The sequence below is a fragment of the Macrobrachium rosenbergii genome, chromosome 10, assembly GCF_040412425.1.
Source record: "Macrobrachium rosenbergii isolate ZJJX-2024 chromosome 10, ASM4041242v1, whole genome shotgun sequence".
Lineage (NCBI taxonomy): Eukaryota > Metazoa > Arthropoda > Malacostraca > Decapoda > Palaemonidae > Macrobrachium > Macrobrachium rosenbergii.
Window position 1 is genome coordinate 25,692,526 of NC_089750.1, and position 23,067 is coordinate 25,715,592.

The window sequence follows — 23,067 nt, forward strand, 5'->3', positions numbered from 1 at the left end:
TCAAAGACTGAGATGGTTTGTATATGTGATAAGAAGGGATGAGGAAGAGTTAAGTCACAAAAGCAATAGATATGGAAATAGCAGGTCAAAGACCTGTAAAGGCCCAGGTGGAGAAAGGAGATAGATGGTGACCTAGACCTGGGGAAGTTCAGGCAGGAAAAAGTATAGGACAAAGAAGAGGAGAGGTGATGAGAAAAAGTTTATAAAACTGAGCTGATATTTTTTTTCTTGTATTCTAAAAGAACGAGCACATTCCAACTCTAGAACATGAAACATGCAGGAACACAGTTGCACCTTATACAATATTGAACAGGCTTCAACAACTTCAAGTAATCCAAGTACAGTACTATAAATCTCATTTAATACCCTATACAGTAAATTGTAAAATATTCCAAAAATATGTATAATTTTCCAGAATATAGTGTAGTCAATGAATGCATTTACTCTGATACAGACATGAGGAGACCTATATTCAAAATTTAGACACAGAACAAACACATTTTAATAAGTACGGTTGCATTTTTAACTGTTTCCAGCTTCAGCACCTAATAAAGATAAGATTAAAAGAAATTATCCATGGGTATAAAACTTATAGAAAAGTTTGTTTGTTAAGTCAGACTCCAGACATCAGTAATTTAGCCTTACCTGGAAACATGTGGATTGTCCCTAATTTTAACATGAGGGAACACATTGGGTGTTTTTTCAGGTACCAACACCTGGAGAACATCCACTGAACTTTTCAGCTTCAGGTAACCCAAGTACAGCCCACGTCGCAATGGAACACGGCTCACTTGGTCATACAAAATGTATTCTTGTAAGGAAGTAAGCAACAGGTCACCTGCTAATGTGCTTGGAGGCTCAGTTGGAGTGGTTCCTTGCCCTGAAATTTTTTGGTAATTTTATATTGTGATGTTTACAGAAAACATTTACATCAGATCAACATTTTCAGATGGTTTTGCTAAGAAATAGACAAATGTTTTGCAGGTTGATATATGATTCAAAGAATACATACCTGATGTTGAACTTCTTTTCTCTCTAAGTTTAGATAGAGGGACCCATTTCACATTCATTGCTGATATACTTTTAGTTGACTTAATATGTCGAATAGTGCAGAATACTAGTGTTCCATTACTATCCTTGATAGGCTCATGGTAGAACTGACCCAAATCCTGGATCCCAAGAGTTGCCTGATGAAGAAAAATCATTGGTATCTGGTATAGCTAACACATAATCTATATATAAAAGTTCAAAAGCACTAGAATGGTGACATAGATTTCAATAAAAAATTAGCCAATGATCAAAAGAGACTCATTAGCTAAGATGAAAATTTTTTTTCATAAAAGTGAATAGATACTCAGCACAGTTAGTTGCAAACTGCTACTCTTCAGGAACTTTAAAACTAACCTTTGTATAAATTACAAAGCAATTTCTGTTTGAAATTAGATAAAATCAACTGAAATTTAAAATTAAATGAAAGAAACATATCTTTAAGAGAATAAAGACCATTTGAAAATTATATTTTATAATCACACTTGTCAGAATTATACTTTTCAAAGTAACATGTTGCCTTAATATTGTACTGAAAAATGCCAGTAATTATTGAATGCAAATTTTTGTTTTACTCTACTATTACCTACATAGCCTCATGTAAAAAGTACCTAAATAACCTCATGTAAAAAGTACCTAAATAACCATGTAAAAAGTGCCAACTGTGCTTAATAAAAACAAATTTCCCCTCCCAAATGCTAACATTGTTATAAAATACAAAGTATTGCAATGATATTTTTAATAAAAATTTTCCATAATATTCCCAGGAAAATATTATAAGCCTTGAACAATTCTGAGTTACCATAATTAGGAACAGCTTGACAGAACTTTGAAAAATTCTTGCTAGCAATTACAAATTAAAAGAGTAAGCTCTGAATCAAATAATATCGTAATATAAAGTACTGTAATAACAAACCTGCATGTTTGCTGCAGCCTGCAATAATTTTATCCTAAAGGGCACTGTGGAAGCAGATCCAGCCCGCTCCATGTCTTGCCGCAGTGATTTAACATCTTCCCAAGTAGTAGCAATCTGTAATTTGAAGGTTTATTTATTTCACTTTTCAAATTCTAATATACATGCACTAGCTTTTTTTACAAGAACATAGTTCAAGTTAACTGTAGATTAAGTTCAACTTAGCAAAAAGGTGGTAGATTTTCAGGCCTTTGTTTCTAGCAATCAATACTTGCATGAATGGAACACTTGATAATTTTATTGTACTTTTTTTTTTTAGCAAACAGGGGTGATGAACATAATAAAATAGGTTACAGTTAACCTGGAAGTATATTTTCCCTTACCTTTAAAAGCCAGTGGAAATGGGGTCTTGCCTGACTCATGTAATTATCATCAACTTCAACAACAGGAGGAAACTCTTCTGTCGTTACTAGCACCTTATCTTCACAGTATATTAAGCACGCAAGATAGCAACCTCTGAAAATTTAAAAAAAAAAGTTTTTTCAACAATTTCTTATAAACAGTACACACACATTGTACTGTACTACATAAATTTAATTTCTGGCTTACAAAAAAGAATATAAATGTCTGTTAGCTTTTATTTGGGAAAAGGCCTTCAGTTTTGAAATATTTCACATTACATCTCTTCCTTCACATTTATCTTCACAGTTTGGAAGGCATGAAAAACAATTTTAGTTCCATTAGCTATATCACTTTTAAAGCTTAATTTCAACGAGTCCTCTATGGTGCAATACACATTACATCTAGTTACATTAAAACTAACACACCTTACTGTAGGTAGCATGTTTAATAAAACTTTTATGCAGATGACAAGTGCAATTCATAAATTATGTTGTAATACCTGTAAAAATATAAAATGCAGCCAATTTGATCTTTACGGTGCTAGCACTGTAGAAAAATGATATAAATGATGAATCTCCTTTTTCTATGGGAATAAAATACTTACCTTTTCAAATTTCTGTGGAACTTTGGTGCAGGAGAGAACAAGTTTTTTATGGATTTCTTTTTTTGAGCTTTCCTGAGATTAAGAGGAGTTTCAAGACCAGGCTCAATAGCCTTAATTTCAGCTGCATGCTGAGGACGTGAGTTGCAGACCTGATTGAAAAGATCATCCAGTTCACCAATTTGACCATCAAGTCTTGGTTTCCTAGTGTCAGGATCCCTCCAACCTGAAAATATTCAGCTCTATTACTGTGAAGATCCACTTACGTTACTAAATGTAGGCACTAGTTTTGTATATCCAATTACAGTACAGTATTAATGTCTTCTCTTTACGTGCAACACACTATGCAGGTACAGCGTAAGCTACTCCGTAAATTAGGTGCCTTAGGATGGCTAATAGATTTCGTTATGTACAATTTACTTTTCAAAATATGCAAGCATCTATATGGGACAAGTGTAAAAGGCCAATAATTTGCAGAATATCTTTCCATTGACTAGAAAATTAATATATACAGTACAGTATATAATTTGCCCAATAATGAGGCAAATCAGATAATCCATGACATACTAGGTAACTAAAATAGACAGAATCACCCTCTGGAAGTTCATCTGGGACAGGAGTTGGTTAACTAAATGGTTTATAAAATCAAACTCAAGGAGTTCTATAAAATAAAATTTTACAGAATTTCATGAATGTGTGAAACACTGTCAAAAACATTTAACAATGTAGACTGTAATTAATTTACAGAAAATATAATCTAACATCCTACTTGAAGGTATAGCAGCTGGAGGTGTAGTTGCTAAAGGTGGACCATAATCTTTCATGTTTCCTGCCCGAACTCTGAAGTGATGCCGTTTTCCTTGAGTTAAACTATCAATGAAGACTGATCCTCGACGCATATCGTGAATCTCAAGGCTTCCTCCTACTGTGGCCCATTCATCCATGCTCCATTCAACTGTTTGAAATACACAAAGAATTAATATCTATCCACAGTAAAACCAACTATTGACAGCATTCACTACGCACAATTTCTACAGAGTGCTGGCATACTGTTTTTGATATTACAAATTACAGATATAAAGTGTACTCCCGATACTTGTACAGCAAAAATGGGCATCAGACTGGTAGGAATGTAATTTACTGTACGAGCACATTTGATATCTGCAGCTTCCTGACTTGGGGGCTTAAAGACAATACAGTTTCCTTGATTTTATCTTAAGCAATACTGAACAGTCCCAAAGGAAGGACATAGTCCCAAACTAATCTGACAACTTGTTTAGCAGGTCTGGTATCACGTATAGAGAAATTAATAAAGAATTTTGTCTTTTTCATAAAATCCCTGAGAATGATGGTACTTGATGTGGGTTACCATGATAATCTGTCTCTTAGGCAGTTTGTTATTAAAATTTAATATTGTGAGGCATGTGTAATAAAATATGTTTTATGGTGGGACTGCTATTCCAGTTTGCAACACAGAAACATATACAGTATGTCATAACTTTTTAAAATTCTACTCAACTTTCTGCTTAAAGATGAGTACATTAAAGAACTTTCCCCTATACGATTCTAGTGCCAAGTTGATGCATCAGTTGAAATTCAGCCTTAGTAATGCAAGTGACACATCATTAAAATTTTTTAATAAATGCACTATAAACTGCAGCAGTGCCAAATTAAAATGAAACTTTGGGATGACATCATGATATGCATGCTTATGTTAGGGAGTTAATTTGGTGAACATGACTTAGCACATGGAAGTTTACATACAGTATATGTAATATCTTTTATTTTTTACTACATATTTTATATTTATTTGTTTTGTTAGAATCCGATGTATTTTTGTATGTCATTCAAGAAGTGTCACTGCTTTTCGAGAAGGATAACTTTATGGCCCATGACCATGTAATTCACCTTAGTTTTGCATGGTGTAAAAAACTTGTATGCCTATTGCGTTTAGTTTTGACTATCTTTTTTTTTTCTTTACAGCAAACTATACACATTTCTTTTATTGGCTAACTTCAACTTGACATTTGAACTTTACATACACCGTCTATCTATCTATCTACATGTATATCTATATGTAATATCTCTATCTACATGTATATCTATATCTGTCTGTATATGTATATATATATATAGATATATATATATATATATATATATATATATATATATATATATATATATATATATATATATATATATATATATATATATATACATATACACACACAGTAAACCCCGTATTAGCGTTCTCATGGTTCATGCGGACTCACGCATTCGCGGGTTTCTCTGTGGAACATATCTAGCCATCATTCGCGGGAAAATTCGCCCATTCACGGTATTTTTCACTGAGAAATATTCACTAATTACTGTATTTTCATATAATTTTCATGAATAAATGCACTTTTTGTGATAAAACTATTAAAATACTCGGGTATAAGCATTTTTACAGGGTTTATCTTGGTTTAAGCTATCAAAATGGGCAGTTCTAAGTGTTTCTAGAGGGGTTTTAAGCATTCGCGGATTTGACCTATTCGCAGGGGGGTGTGGGACGCATCCCCCGAGAATACGGGGGGTTCACTTATTTACTTGACAGTAAATAAGTAAATAGCAGGCAATTCTGTTATTTGTTTCGTAAAGTTGTTTTGCTTCTTTTAATACACTTCGATAAAATAATTCAGTTTCAAATTGATACTAAAACTGGCATCCTACCATAAGTGGTACCTTTACAGACTGCAATAAAAGAAAAGGTCCAAGGGTACTGCACAAAGCAGCCATAGAATACAAATGACTGCACAACACTTATGTAGTAAGGTACCTTGCGTTTTTGATCTTACATTTTTATCTGTTTGTTTTATTGGAAGTTTTATATTTATTCCCGTAATTGTATACACGCCACTGTATTTTTGAGAGGAAGATAACTCTCTCTGCAAATTTATGTTTTGTGGATCACTTAGTGCTTAATTTATTGTACTTTTGCATAGTTCAAAAGAAATTTATGTAACTATTACTGTTACTTTTGGCAAAATTTGTCTGCCATTAAATACAGAAATTTCTGTTATTTCCAACTCACCGTTTTAATTGCTTTCCTTTCATACTACAATAAATTACTCTTCAGCTTTGAAAAGACAGCAAAACCAGTTTTTTACTTTGAAAATAAAGTTACACTGACCAATTAAAGAAACGTTGCTGTACACTTTTTAGTCCTCACAATCAAATTTTCCAATAAAATATCTTGAAAATTTTTATATTGTTTAGCTTTAATGCATAAATATACTTAATCTAAAAGGAAGTTTAGTTTCGGTGAGCACAAAAAATTTATTTATATCTTGCTTGGTGCTTGACAAAAATATTTAATGGTAAACTTGAAATTACAGTTATTGGTTAGCTTCAATTTGTCACTTGGATTTTTAGTTTTGGTGGTTCTTTTTTTTTAAATCATATGCTGAAGTACAACATGACACCGAATTCTACGTCTTATCTTGGAAAGCAAACCTACATGGAATGATTAAAGAAAAATATCTCTTCACATGAATATGGTCAAATTGGAAGAAAGTGAATCTGGGACAGGCATGATTGAAGAAGGTTGAAATCTGTTAACAGTTAAGATGGGGTGTCTTTATTCTCTAGCAAAAACAGTTTACACAGGTGTTTAAATGTACTTCAGTTTGTTAATGCATATACGGTATATGATTCTCATTCAAAAAAGTAATAGATTTCAAGTGTTTCACAGTAGTTAGGGTCGGATACAGTTTAGGAATATGAAAACTTAGGTAAATTTGATGGAACCTGCTATACTAGGGGTATTCTTCATAATAAACAGTAATTGGATGATCCGCAACTAAACGAATCGTCGCTTGGCTTTACTCATAAATTATGAATAGAACTGCATCACTGAATTTAATGGAATACAGTGCTAGAAAACATAAGTTTATAAAAACAACTTTAAATTTATAATTCAAAATAAATGATGTTCAAAATACTGATGGGGTTACAGAAAATTATATACATTCACTGTTTTTGAAAACCTAGTCACGTCTTAATGCTGTAAAGGGGGAAAAGCTTATATCAAAACGTTTGTGATAATGAAAGACAAATTGTGCATTAACACAAAGCAAACTTCAGTTGAAATGAAAAAAATAAAAAAAAGTAAAAACATCAGCCGCATGGCTGGTACAAGACTATGTTGCATTTATACTGATATTTTGAAATATAAAATGTTTTAGTAGACATTGTCAATCACACGTCTACTGTAAAACTTTTATTCCTCCACATTCTCTCTTCCATCTTACTTTCCATCCTCTCCTAACAACTGTTTTATAATGCAACTGCGAGGTTTTCCTCCTGTTACACCTTTAAAACCTTTCTACTCTCATTTTCCTTTTCAGCGCTGAGTGACCTCGTGAGTCCTAGTGCTTGGATTTGGCCTAAATTTTATATTCCATTCCATTCCATTTCATGGAGCAAAAAATCGTCAACCCACATTAGGTATACGCCTGAATCATCAGCCCAATTTCAATAATGCATTTTACAGTCACCATTATAAACAAAATTTTACTACTCTTCCGATATTAATATTGCATAATAATAAATCTGCCACACCCAGTCGCTTGACACTTTTACTGCCCATGAAGTATTAAATATATTAGTGGAAATAAAAACTGTCATTATCTTATCTGGAGTGCTGGCAGACTTGGGTGAAATTGGAAGAACTAGATCAAATCTTCCCAGGATAATATAGATTAGCTCACACTGAAACAGAAACACTGCCTACTGAAGGGTGACTGGTAACATTCTTTAATGGTACACAAGCTCGAAATACCCTTAATTAAAATAATTTGTTTATAACATAAGTAGCAACAAAAAATCATACATACACTTTCAGTTCTCTGCTACTCAAGCTTCAGTTAACCATCCACTTTCTTATAAAAAAATTTCCTCATACTTCTACCATGCAGGTACTGTATATTAAAGTTCTTAATAATATTTATGTTTCACACTTGCCTTAACATTAAGTCACTCCTCAGTGTGTGCATGACTCGCATATAAGGACACACAACATTCAACTTCCTTTTACACTCCTTAAAAATAAGCTCACTCATCCAATCTCAGTCTCCTACCAAACTTGTCTTTGCTGTCGTATTTATTTTTCCTCTTTGGAATTATATTTCCGTCATTTATTCAAGTTGCTTATTGAGACTATATCATTCTTGCGTTGATATTTTAATTGGAATACAGAATTTAGGCCAAAGGCCAAGCGCTGGGACCTAAGAGGTCATTCAGCGCTGAAAGGGAGATTAACAGTAAGAAGGCTGGAAGGTGTAACAGTAGGAAAGCCTCGTGGTTGAACTATGAAACAATTTTTAGGGGGGGGGAAGTCAGTGGAAGAAAGAAAATATGAACGGAGGTACAGTAAAAGGAATGAAAGTGGTTGCAGCTAGGGCCAAAGGAACGATGCAAAGACCCTTGAGTAAGGCCGACAGTGCATCACTAGAGGTGCACTGACAGCACTAACCCCTTACAGGGTGCGTTCTCATTTAATCTCGCACATCGGGACCACAGTTATACAAGACAAACATTTCATGTCTACCATAGTTTTGTATGTGCGTAATTTAATTTCGAATTTCAGGTCTGCGTTGGAATTTTCTCTAATTACTATATATTTAGAGGTGTTAAAATACGCACTTCTAATATATTTTAACTGAAAACCATAATCCCCATAAAACTCATCTGTAAGAGGAGTCAATACCGTTCCTGAAGGCCTCTGACAGGTTTTAATCAGGTCAACAAAAATACCAGGTGCAAGTTTAGAAATGAAAAACAAATTAGAAATATGTTACAAGTCATAAACTAAGGTGAAAACTTTAACTGGTCCTTAAACACAGACTCCAACGTATTTGCCAAGTAATGCGCAAATAGCCCCAGAAAGGTGTTTCTGGGATGAGACTGAAAAGGTTACAGGGTATAGGTAGGACCTCACATCTGCTCAAAACTTGATTATTTCTTTTTCAGAAAGACACTCTTGACTACTATTTAATTGCCAGGTGTTCAGTTATGAATTAATGGTTGGAAAACAAATATTGGTGACGTGTTTCTTCCATTTAAATATTTACCAGACTATTAATCAATTATTTTCAAGTTGCACTGAAAGGTAAACATGAAAATTAATGTATGAACTTGAATAACAGTCTAATGGAATTACCTTTGAATTTCGTCGTAATTGCCTGAGGCTGTTTCTCGGGTTCTCTAAAGGTAACTTTGACCCGAGTACTGTCTATGACTTCGACGGAAGCTGCACTGGGAGGTCCAGGGGGTTCTGATGAACGAGAACGACAGAATATATATCATTATAAGGATTGATAAAAACAATGTGATCATATTTAAAACAAATAAATAATTACATTTTGTCAATAAATGTTCATGACTGTTCTATAAGAACTATCAGCACTAAGACAGCGGAGGAAAAACCATACCATATTGTCTGTTAATAATCATGCGGGGGTGAATGAATCTGTGACAGACACATGTGTAGCCATTGACAATGCTGTGAATGAACTCTGTGGACTCGTGTTTACCAAATACTTGTCCCTTGTGAACCAAGAGCTAGTGATTTATAGCCATTCGGTTTTCTAATCTAGTAGGGCATTACCTATTGGGTATTTTCACTTGTAAAAATGTTGTAGTCACAGACGACGTGTATGTACATTGGACTACACAACCTTTTCTTCTGTTGCAGCAATAACATTAAGGAGAGCTCGCAATTCCATTACCTCTGTGTTTATTCCATTCAGATCTTTAGTATATACAGAAACTAAACTTACGTGGAATTGGCAATCGTTGTATTTAGTCAACGCTGATCACGTAATTTTTTACAAAAATATATAACGATGCTAAAAAACAAAAGTTAAACACAACATTGAGAGCAACAATGGTTCACATACTCATTTGCTCCAAGCCAGTCTTCATGTTTCTCAGATGGGAGACACGTCGATTCCACAGTTCTAGTTGTCTCTCAGTTTCCCGAGCATGGGCCCCTGCGGACATGTGACAGTCGAGGTCAGCCCGACGACGCTCGGCAGCAGTCACCAGATCGGTCAGATGCTGCAATCGACGCTCATAGTTTCCTGGAAAAGTTAGGCGTAATTAAGTTCTGTTAACTTTGAGTTTTATAAGTGAGAATCTGAGTTTATAAATAAGAATCCACAAAAATAAACTTTTAATATATGGGCGCCTAATTTTATCTATTCCAACCTACCCTTATTCAATCAAAAATTTGCTTGAGCATAACATTCCTTATGCAATAAATTTGCCTAACACGAAACATTGACTTAGGCAAGCTCCTTCCCACTGATAATATGCTGCGATTAGTCAGCGAATTTATGGTGTTGGGAAGAGTCTTGAAAAACTGACAATCTGCAGGGCTTCAGGCGTAGTGGTCCATTTTTCCTCCATTCAAATCACGACCATACAAATACCAACAGGTTTTCTTTAACATATAACCTGATAGATGCAAACTCTAGCTAAACTTCGAAACATTAATGAAAAAGCTCATGTTATTTTCAAAGATTAAAAAACACGAAGGGCAAGACGGTAAATTAATAGAGGAGGCTACCATGTTTAACGATGAAGTGATAAGGGTCTCCTGCAATGTCATGAAGTTGTGATAAGGGTCTCCTGCAATGTCATGAAGTTGTCTTAAAATGGTTATGAGACAAATATTTAGTCATTGCATGAGACACTATATATTTTGTGGTAGGTTCATTGATTTTCGCCTACTCCAGTTTGAGATTATCATTGTTATCTATCAAAATAGAGACCCAGTTACATGGAATAAGCCTACCAGGTCATTAATATCAACTGCGAGCTTCCCCGGAATTTACTGTTCCTACAGGTAAAATCAAACGATTTTACCTGTAGGAAATTATAGACGCGTAAACAGAACTAAGTTGGAAAAGTCGGGGGATGGAGAATGACGCTGTACACTAAAACTCGCTAACATCAGCATTGCTACTACTCCCATGAAGAAAGTTCCGAGTTCTAAGCCTTTCAAAAATGTATGGCGATTGTTAGTCGACAACAAAAGTTCTAAGCCTTTCAAAAGTGTATGGTGATTGCTAGCCGACAACAAAAGCTAAGAAAAAAAAACCCATAAAAATAGCGACATAAGTGCCGGTGTTGGGGCGTGTCATCTACCTTGGATGAAAAATAACACAGGTGTTAGAGCAAACACCTGAACACTTGCTGTGTCTGACTAACGCGGGTATAAGGAAACACCAATATGGTTACATCAGCGAGATTCGAAAGCAAATGTTAGTAGTTGTTATTCATTTGAAATTATTTGTTGAAGGACGACAAAATTATAACAGATGGACAAATTGAGTATATATGCATTCATCAAGGTCAAATGTGTTTAAAAACACACACGTATATATATTACATAATGTATGTATGTATGTATGTATGTATGTATATATATATATATATATATATATATATATATATATATATATATATATATATATATATACATATATATATATATATATATATATATATATATATATATATATATATATATATATATATATATATATAATATATATATATATGTAATATATATATATATATATATATATATATATATATATATATATATATATATATATATATATATATATATATATATACATACATACATACACACGTCACTTGTACATTTGTTCAGTAATATACTCATAAATATTTAGGCATAAATAGTGTTTAATATCGAAGTCATTAAACTTCAGGTATAACATAAATTTGCTATTTAAGTCGCAGGAACCGAATTTTTCGTATGTTCAATATTAGTTCTATTAACTTTAGTATGAAAGGACGAATTCTCCCTTCAGTTCCATGTATAAATTACGAATGTGTAACAATGACGGGCGTCATCCAAGTACTATTCATATATGATACCTGACTTGTCTAGCGTCCAAATCGTACAAACGGCTGAAGGGCTCAACGTACTGCCAGATAAATCAGATAGATAAAAATGTCACAAAGTGTGTTCAGCATATGCGTAAAATTATACACGCATCCGTTCGATTTATAGATAGTCAAAAACCTTTATCAGGCAATAAACTTTAGAACTCCCGACCTGAGGTACAAAACCGATGTAAATTACATGCACACCATGTGTCCTATAAATGAAAATTCATTGAGCAAAATTCCGTCTCTTTCTCACATTTAAAAAACTGCAAGAGCTTTGATGTGTATAAAAGTCAATAGCTTTAATACTATAACAAATAGCCAATTTCAAACATACATAAACAAATTACAACTCATTTGTAAATCAAATTTAACAGTTCTGCGTTCATGATGCACTGATAATTTGAAACAAGGTATTTAAGGGAAGAGAATGGTCCACTAGTGATTAACTTCCAACTCCAACACTGCATGATTCCTTGAATGGTAGCTTGGTGTAATAGAAGAAATAAATACCGGTGAAAAAGAAGGCTTTAGAGCTACATTTATCATGGTCAGTGATCACGAGACAATTTGTGTTTCTCATTTGCGGCTGATAGGGCATGTCAAATATATCAGAATAATAATTGTATAAGAAGTCTACACATTTTCTTTACACAAAAAATCTACGATATTCTCAAAATGTCCATAGGCAAGACATTTCACTCAAAGGCAATGGAGGGGTGGGGGGGCGGTTGGATGTATCCCTATATAAAACAGCTCCCCTTCTCAATAGAAGCACCTTATTTATAGCAATTACAGTTGATAACTTACAATTCTACATTTTGCAGCAAATTGCAATGAATAACAAAAGTTTTCGACTCACGTTTTACCACATATTCCTTTAAGCTATATGTACATGATTCACTGCAATTATTCATAACCATAAGACTTTCATTGAAATATTTATAAGCATCAGATTCTCATCCGATATTAGTAGTTTAATGTTTATTGTGTACTAACTGTGGGGATAATACATTCAAGAATGTTTGTAACGCAAACGCGTTTGTTTTCCTATTCCGTTGTAAAACCAAATACAAACGAGGTAGCCGAAGACTGCCTTAACTAAGAAATATGCGGTATTAAGTGTCCAAAAGAAGGAAAGCTGGTGAGTTCACTGCCCATGAAGGAAATCGGTAATAATTTTCATGTCTCAATAAATGTAATTACACACTTTGTGAAAAATCCGCAAGTTCACATGGAGGAAAATAATAAACTGAACTGTACCGTGAAAGCCTTTCAATTTCTAAGTCTTGTACAAACTTAGGCACCAAGTTATAAAAATTAAGTTCACCACAGCATGAAGTGCATTGTCACATACTATACAAATCACCAGACCATGATTTAGTCAACCTTAAGCAGCCATTATCTGCATCCAATGACAGGCAGTAAATGATGGGCTTGTTTTAATCCATCCAAAATAACTGTAATCTCAATGTTCGGACACCAGTGACTGTTTTGGATAAACAATGAGTCTTGTATAAAACTAGCATTGACTAAAACTTGCAAATTTTTTGGTAAAAAAAAAAAAAAACAGTACCTTATACCTAATACATAAAGTTTTAGTGTGCACATAAAGCTTCTTGCAGAAAGTGAAAAATGGCCAGAGTTTAAAAATGGCACGTCGCTATAATATATATCCAAGTGTGTATAAAAGTCCCCGGATTATCTTGTTTATCAATTCAAATAACCGAGTACACTCGAAGAACACTGAATTAACTCTTCTGTCGCATTTTCAGTTAGTATGTGTCAGATGCCCGTTAAAAGTTCCACAATGATGAACAAAGACGCTGCTCACCTGAGTTGCTCTCTGTTGCTCCAGCCTGCTGCAACATCTTGGCTAAAGAGACGCGGTTATACATCACGGCGATTTCCAAGACGTTAACTCCGTCGCTGTTCACACTGTTGATGAACAATGATGATTTTATTAGAATAAATGGAAATGGGTATATATAAATTATATTATGGTTTCAAATGAAAAAGCATTTTCTTATAAAGACTGCCACTTTTACACAATTTCACTGAAAACAGAGAGGTTGAACAGCTATTGCATTAAGCGTATACAATTCAAGTGAAGAGTGCAACAAGGAATGAAATGTTTAGAAAATTAAAAGAAATCTAACCTGTTGATATCTAACTGGTTATTGTCCAATATGCTGCGAGCTTTTTCCATCTGGCCATGTTCAACTGCGGCGAACAGTGCTGTTGAAAGAAACAATACGGATTTTACATCAAAATCATGGAAATAGTCTTTGCATGAACATTAAATAATTCAGATATAATTACAATGACCTACGTTTCTCTCTCTCTCTCTCTCTCTCTCTCTCTCTCTCTCAGTAAGAGTTTTTCTGATGTATTGTTATTCAAAGGATAAAGTTATACATACATACATGCACATATACACACATTATATATATATATATATATATATATATATATATATATATAACACTTACATTTGATGGTGATTATATATATTTACGTGAAATAGTGATAAAAAGAGAAAATAGGACAATAACATTTGGAATAACAGAGAGAGAATTTGATTTAGGCACAATATAACGGTGAGATCTTAAGCGACATTTGATGGTTAAGGACTTCCGATCAATGGCCTTCGTGGCTTTACATCTGTCCAAACACGAAGGTTGTGACCTACATGCTGACAAGTTTCGGTAATGATACGCTACTGATCACTTGTGAAATGATCAAACAATGTCAAAACAAAGCGCTGAAAAATTGTTTGCTTGGCCTTTGATAAGAGAAATTCTTTTGTATTTTTGCCACTGAGGCTTCAACAAAAATTCCTTCACATTCCAACATTACCAGTTAAATCAAAATAATTCCCATGTTGAGAATAACAAATTTTGGAATAATATAGAGAGATATATATTTATATTATATATATATATATATACGGTGAGATCTATATAGCATATAATATATATATATATGACATGTCTTTTCGTATCTCAATAAGAAGGTTAAGGACTATTTAAACCGATCAACTTGTTTCTGCCTTCACTGGTAGAAATGGACAGGTTTACAATGGTATATATACAAAAACATGAAGGTGTGAAGGTTGGCGTTTCTTAAGAACCCTGACCAAATTCCCTAGTGGTTTTTTGGCCTCATTAGCTCCCTGGAGAAGTTTCGGTAATGATACAAACGGGGCTAATGAGGCCAAAAACTGATCTCCTTCTTGAAATGATCAAACAATGTCAAAACAAACACCGCTGAAAAATTGTAATTTTAGCTTTCACCTGTCCTTTTGAAACACAAGTGCCAGAAAATATATGGTTTGATAAGTTTTAGAAATTCTTTTGTATTTTTGCCACTGATATATTCAACAAAAATATATATATATATTCCAATATTACCAGTTAAATCAAATATAATTCCAAATATATATATATATATATATGTTGAGACCTATATATAAATTTATGTATAACATAAGCATATATTAAAAAGTGTGTATATATATATATATATATATATATATATATATATATATATATATATATATATATATATATATATATATATATATAGATACCATGTATGTATATATATATATAAGTTTTAATATAGTTAAGCTTCCTGAAGACAAACGCTGAGAGGCTTTTACAATGCAATGTCGAAATAGTTCTGCAGTTCAAGAAACCATATCTGAGGAGGAGTAGACTGGATAAGGTCTGTTTTAACATTAAGAATGTATATCAACTTACAGCAAAAGTAGTAGTGGGTTACGGGGTTATGACGGAAACCTTGAATATTGGATGATACCAGGAACGCAACAGAGAACAGACGTAAAAGGTGCACGAGGACAAATTTCAGGGAGAAGATTTAGAACGTGAAATAGAACGTGTTAAGTACTCAAGTCTAAAAAGAGAATTTAAATGAAGATCAAGAGGAGAAAAGAGAATATGTGTTAAAATGGCTTGCGTTGTTCACAAAGTCATGGGTGAGAAAAAAAAGAAGAAAATATCCGTAAAAAGGAGGGACAGGTCAATAAAGACATCATCATCAGAAGAAGAAAGAATGCTTGGCAAATCATTTACGTAAGGTCATGAATTAGAGTTATAAGTGGATATTTCTATTGATATACCAAAAACTGAAGAATACCCGACTTTGCTTTTGAATGACTTTGCAGTTTTTTTTTTTGGGGGGAGTTGGAATCAATAATAACTTAAGAGATGGAAAATACTAGGCTATGATGAATTAACTGCAAAATTTTTTTTATTAAAACTGAAATCACAACATGTATACCGACTGGACTGTTACATAGAACAAGGAATATGGAAATAAATCCTGATCATTGGGAATTGGAAGTCATAGCAAGGTACCAAAAGAAGGTGACCTGACTGATTGTGGTTAATATAAAGACACTGCACTTGGCGCATTTGTAATGAAAATATTCAGTATGCTTAATCTCAGTAGGCTGGAGAAAGAAACAGATAAAATGCTTAAGATATAATATACAAAAGGTAAGAGTTTCACATATAAAATATGTGTGTTTGGATACATTGTGCAGCTGTGAAGGAAATTCACAATCCCCTTCTGATGTCTTGCTGATTATGAGGTGGCCTTTGACAGCGTCCACAGACCATTGTTATGGAATTACGTTGCAATGTCATTCCGTCAGGCATATACAAAAATAATGGAAATTATCAATGAAAGTATATGCAAATATATTTTGCGGTAAATAATGGGATGCTACAATGGAATAATGTTTCACCCTGGTTGTTTGCCCTTCTCACAGATTTTATAATGAAAAAAGTGGTCGAAAGTGGAAGAGGTTTAGACTGGAGATGCTGTTTTAATTAGCAAAACACGACAAGATATACGAAACTTGCTTAACAGAATATTACATATAGCTAGTGATGGGGCTAAAATTAAATCGAAGAAACACAGAAGTAATGAAGACAGAGTATGCACAAATGGATGAAATAACATTAGATGGAGAAAGGTTTAATATGGATCAATCTTTCAAATAATTAGCCAGTACAGGTTCTCCTAAGCTGGGATTTTGTAAAAGTAAAAAATGCAAATCAAAACAATGTGCAGACTGAATATATGGATATCAAACAGGTTGAAATTACCAACAAAAGTAAGAGTATACATAAGTCTCGTACGATCTGCATTGCTATACGGTCATAAATTATGGCATGACAAGGAAACTATAGCTAGGAGCCTTTGTACATTTGAAAATAAGGCCTTAGAAACATTCTTAGGAGTCAAATGACAAGACCGAAGTGGAAATGAATTGAAATTACATATGCAGATAAGATAATGATGAAAGGGAAACAGAGATGGCCTGGGGATAGTACGTGATAATGTCAATGGGACTCCTGCGGGCAGTTGCAAGAATCAGACCAACATGGGTAAGAACTATAAGAAAGGAAGCTGGAGATGAGAGGAAATTTGTGGAAGACGAAAGATGAAGCAAATGAAAGACAGGTCGCGGAATTTCAAAGAGGCCCTTCGCGTCATGTGGCCTTCGAGGCGATGATCATATAATATAATATAATATATAATATATATATATATATATATATATATATATATATATATATATATATATATATATATATATATATATATATATATATATATATATATATATATATATATTTATATATATATATATATATATATATTATATATATATATATATATATATATATATATATATTATATATATATATATATATATATATATATATATATATATATATATATATATATATATATATATATATATTATAATTTGTGTGTGTGCGTGTGAGTAAAGAATGGCTTTTAATTTTTTACTAGATGCACTCCTGCTTTGGATGGAAAATGTAACCAAGGAATAGTAAGAACAGAGTAAGAAAATGGATACATTGCACGATATAACGGAAGTATATGAACATGTATGACCTGTGCACGTTACAGATCCTGAAAGGTGTATTCCCGGCGAAATGGGTAGCAGACGGAAACGTTTGTTTGGTTAGTTTTCTAACAGTGGACAAGTGGCCCGATAAGTTTTCTTGAAAAGATCAAAATAAAACAACTCAGGAACAACTGAACACTTTAACAGACACAATTATTTCAGATGTCGATTTTTTTATTCGTCAAGTTTCATGGGTTGTTTTAAATAGAAAGAAATGGATAAAAATGTAAATATAAAAATTGCTATTTGCATCAACAAATTAACATAAACACATACCCTCTCCATCACGTTATAAATCTAAAGGCGTTTTTCTTTTTATTTTCTTGAACATGAAGTTCTGAATATATTAATTCTAAAAATCATTACGTTCTCACCGCAATAAAATTTAACCGATAATTCGTTCAGTTATCCAGGTGTAAATCTGCAAATCGACACATAAATCAAATGAACTGGGTAATAAAATGTATCACTGATATGCTCACCACAAAGGTCCTTTAGAGGAGCAAATAAACCTAAATTGAAAGAACTGAGGACAGTGTGTTCAAGTTTACTTATTGAACTACATCAGAATATTAATCCATCAACAAGTGTTTCTTGATAATTAGCAAATTAGTCCCCAAGTGCCTATAACGTTTAATCTAACTTGACCGAGAGTAGAAATGGAATATCAACTTTCCAGATTTTCACTTAAAAACAAAGGGCCACATTATGCAACCCACGGTCATAGCACACACATGACGTGTATAAAATCTTGACAAAATCAACACTGCAATAATGGAGCATAAATGTGAATTACATACAGAAATAATTCGCCAAAAATATCCAGTGAACATATGCACATTTCTTGGAAAAAGCATATCAAAGAATTTCAGTGGAAACTATGACAAAAAATAAAAGGAAATCCTTAAAGTTTACTTATGGAAGTCTTAAAACATTTCTTGCAGAATTCAAATGTTAATCGTGTCTTTAAAACTAAATTGCTCATAGGAAAGAATTTATCATAATTAGATATCTCCTATGGTAATAAGTGGTATAATGGGAGTATGGTTGCCCATGATGAATAAAAATCGGTTTGATTAAAAACCGATATTGTAAGTTCTGTATTTGTATTATCATTTTCACAAACTGGATTCTACCAGTTAAGCTCTAAGAACTTTTTTTTTTTTTTTTTTACAAAAAGGTTAGTACATATTTTAAGCATATCATCATGACACTATGAAACTTCAAGAGTGGAAAAAATTTCTCATAATTTTTCTCTATTGTTACATAGGAGGACGAAAAGTAGCACGGTAACCTTGTTAGAAGCTAACTGTTTCGTAACAGTCTAAACATTTTCTAGCTTGAATGCAAACCTCAGTATATTATGTTCTGATACAAGGCTGGAAATTTCCCTCCGTGAAGGGTTGAGGCAATGCAATATATTGATAACAGGAAGACAGGATGTGCAATATCTACTTTAAGAATGGCCATTATATAGTATATAATCAAGTATTTAAATATCTGAACGTATCCGCATATTCACTCACATCCTACCCCTTTATCATATTTCGTTTTATCCAACTGGGAATAACTTCAGTACAATGATGTAACCAGGCAACTTGAGTATAGCTTCGTGAAAATACCAGACCTCAAAAGTAAGCAACTCGAAAGTCGAAAACAAAATTTAATAAAAAGCGTAAAGCTTATAGCGAGTCATATTTGCATGTAATTAGGTATAGCACCAAATAAATGAAAATAAACGTACTGAGAGTACAGCACACCTAAATACATGCTCCCCCTGCCGACCCTCAATTCTCTCTTAGAGCATTCTAACTGATGAAATGATCATTTTTTACAAAGGAATACAGCAAGTCTGACCGACGTTGCTAATACAAGGTGTGCTTGACAGACAGACGGACGGACGGACCCCTTCATGTCCAACCATCTATGTTGTGGGAGTGTAATGAACTATGTACAACAGACACACTGAGTGTGATAAACTAGTACGACAGACACACTGAAGGACTAACGGACGGATGTCAAGTTGAACTGAAACCCTTCAACCATGTAGGAGGAGCTGCAAGTGCAAAGTATGGATGATAAACATTAACGGACAAACAGATGGTCAGACAACGGATGGACAGTTAAACAGAAGGAGAGGAAAACTGTCCTCCGACTTTTTCGATAGGGCAGTTGTAACTTGGAGTACTTGAATATATGTTCGATGATATGAAGGGACAGGAAAGAATGATAAAACCACCATCACTGCTGCTCATGAACTGGTCAAGCGAACAACATTTTATGAACATTAAATTAATCATGCTTTTAATAACATAGTGACTTGCGCCTCTTTTTCACTAATACATAGTAACCAAATACACACAAACAGAAATGGCCAGCCCTATGAGAGGTATTAATCAGCTCAGTGGTCTGGTTAAACCATTTTAATAATAATAATACTCTCTAGTTGAGGTGGCGAACATCATAAGATGAGAATACTGGCGAGGTTTTAACATTTTGGAACAATATGATCCCTTAGTAAGTAATATTACATTCCAATCCAAATTTTCTTACCCTGCAAACTACCATTGTTACTACTGTTTCAGTTCTAGCTTAGAATATATATGGGGCACAGTTTAAATAACCATTTGCTCTTGGACCCATTATTTTTGGCGATTAGTAATAAGAAGAAAATACATTTTTTGCTACAATATAACTTGTAAAAAGTCTAATTCCCAAAATGTAAGACTGAAATAAATACTGGCTCTGCAAAATAAAACCTCTGGTGTGGCCATCTAGAAACTGCTACACTTGCTCTGACAAAAATGAAAACTACAATGACATAGAAATTTAGTACCTCTGATACACCAAAGCATTCAGAATACAATGTTAAAACTTACGGAACTCAACGTCTAAATTAATTTATGACAGAAAGCCCATTTTCACTCGAAATACGACCAACAAAAAGCTTCCAGACAATCAACTCGAAGAAGTTTGCGAGATGGGCATAAAAATAAAACAATAAAAGAGAGATGGCCTGACTACACAAGCGAAGACTACTACAAGGGATGGTAAGCAGATACGTACTACCTATCCTTTCAAGGCTGCTCACTCTTCTTACGTAACAAAGCGTTTCCCTTAATAGCGGTTCACAAAGAAAGGAGTTCGGAAAATAGCATAAACAGCGATGTCGTCAATTAGCATGCCACCGCGTACGCCCAACTGGTCACCTTGTAACCAGTAATAACATGTGTGCAGTATAATCAAAAACTCAGATTAGGACGTCAAAAGGAAATAATTTCTCTATTTGATTACATTCACCGTTTCTTTATATAGGCACAAAGCCAGCTTGTTCTGACAATAACTAAATCTCGTAAATACGACGCATTGCACACAGCCTGGCCTGTCTTTCATGGAAGGTGGAATGTATGTGGAATACCGGATGATTTGAGTCGGAAAACGAACAACATGCGCTCACTCCTTAACTTTTCTTCTCTGCAGTCAACTTGCATAACCTTCCGGTGTTTGTGTATTTTTTTTATTTCAGTGTCACACAGTGCACGTGAATGACAATGCCTTTATAACAACAGATGGCAAAAAGTTATCTTTACAAATATGTTAATTGAAAGATATCCTCCGGTAAAGTATTTCACCAATTATAAAATGATATCAAGTTGACCTATATTCACTATAACAACAGACAGCAAAAAGTTATCTTTCTAAATATGTTAATTGAAAGATATTTCCGGTAAAGTATTTCACCAATTATAGAATGATATCAAGTTAACCTATATTCACGCAAATCAAATATCTGACGTTAGTGAGCTTTTCATTAAAGCGAAGGTAAAAATAATGAAGGATAAACTCCTTTTATTAATACTCCATATCTATCATTTTCACTACTCTCTCCATACAATGGTATCACCCCGCATCTCCTTGACTTTTGTAGGGTAACTGGTTCCATTTTTGTCCCACCAAAGCTGAAGCAGATGACAACCATCTGTTCCTTAAAAACAGGAAGAACTGCAGAATCTGATAAGAACTAGACATGTCTTTTCACTAACGGCAAAAATTCCTAATCTGATCTAGTTCTTGGATATTAATGAGGATCGGGAAAACATGAACAACAAACAGCACCTTCATTTCTAGCACAATTTGAAATCCCTTATTTTAATTACTCTTACTTTAAGTAAACAAAATCACTCTAACGCATATATCTAAAGTTAAATAAAATTAATAATCTTTCAGTAGGTTCACAATATTTTACCAACGTCTTCCTGGGACACAAATTCCTCGTAGATAACACTCTCTCTCTCTCTCTCTCTCTCTCTCTCTCTCTCTCTCTCTCTCTAAGAAGTAAAACACATTTATTCCCAATTTGTTTTGACCATGCTCACCCACATTACTGTCGTAAAAACAGAAAATGGAGATCATTATATTAATCTAGCATAAACGCTATCATTATAATTAGATGTACATGTTTCATTAGACAGAGAGGGCGATTCCTTACCATGCAGGTGGATATTGATCTTGCTGATTTTCTCCAACTTCTTGCGATCAGCTTTGCTGAGGTTCAGTCCATCCATGAGCACATCATCCATCGTCGACATGGCTGAAAACAAGAGACGACCGCAATGAGTCATTCTGTTCTCTTAAAAGAAAACACACGTGTCAATCTGGTCACGCAAGATTAACACCTGCCAGTCTGAGGACAAAGAACTTATCATGGGTTTTCTATAATACAAATGTCAACTCTGTTGTTCAAAGTTTGGAAACATTCTTTAATTATTAAGAAGCGGCATTCCACTGAGTGCGAGAATGCTTACTCACACACCACTTTAGATAGACAAGCGCGTGTAAACATACACAACACTTACATGACGCACAGGCGCGTTATTACGCGAAGCACTTTTGGGGAGCAATACTCATAAGAGAATGTTGGAAATGCTGTGTAGTGCAATTCAATATCTAGGCTTTCCTAACCATACGTTTATTTGTAAGAGTATTTCATTCGTCTGCAGAATCCACACTGTTCTGTACAGTCAAATACTATACAACTGAGTTGTATAAAAAATTCTATTATTTTCAATGTGAAAATAGACCGAGCCTCGCTCTACAGAGACATATAAAGAGGATTTACTTTCTGTTTTTATGAAATCTGTCTCTTCCGAAAGCTTAAAAAAATAA

The 23,067-nt window shown here is 33.7% G+C and overlaps 1 protein-coding gene across 17 annotated transcripts in view; it reads right to left on the reverse strand.

The window, feature by feature from the left end:
• The window catches only part of wake (wide awake), a 1,231,097-nt gene that overhangs the window by 12,866 nt on the left and 1,195,164 nt on the right, over nt 1-23,067 (reverse strand). For all 17 annotated transcript variants that reach the window (XM_067110041.1, XM_067110037.1, XM_067110036.1 and 14 more), the window contains 11 exons: nt 22,391-22,492; nt 14,090-14,168; nt 13,765-13,868; nt 9,905-10,087; nt 9,166-9,279; nt 3,733-3,918; nt 2,967-3,189; nt 2,344-2,476; nt 1,964-2,077; nt 1,013-1,187; nt 646-880 (listed from right to left, as the gene is read on the reverse strand). In XM_067110041.1, coding sequence (XP_066966142.1) covers nt 646-880; nt 1,013-1,187; nt 1,964-2,077; nt 2,344-2,476; nt 2,967-3,189; nt 3,733-3,918; nt 9,166-9,279; nt 9,905-10,087; nt 13,765-13,868; nt 14,090-14,168; nt 22,391-22,492 — 1,648 coding nt within the window. The remainder of the gene's footprint in view (nt 1-645; nt 881-1,012; nt 1,188-1,963; nt 2,078-2,343; nt 2,477-2,966; nt 3,190-3,732; nt 3,919-9,165; nt 9,280-9,904; nt 10,088-13,764; nt 13,869-14,089; nt 14,169-22,390; nt 22,493-23,067) is intronic.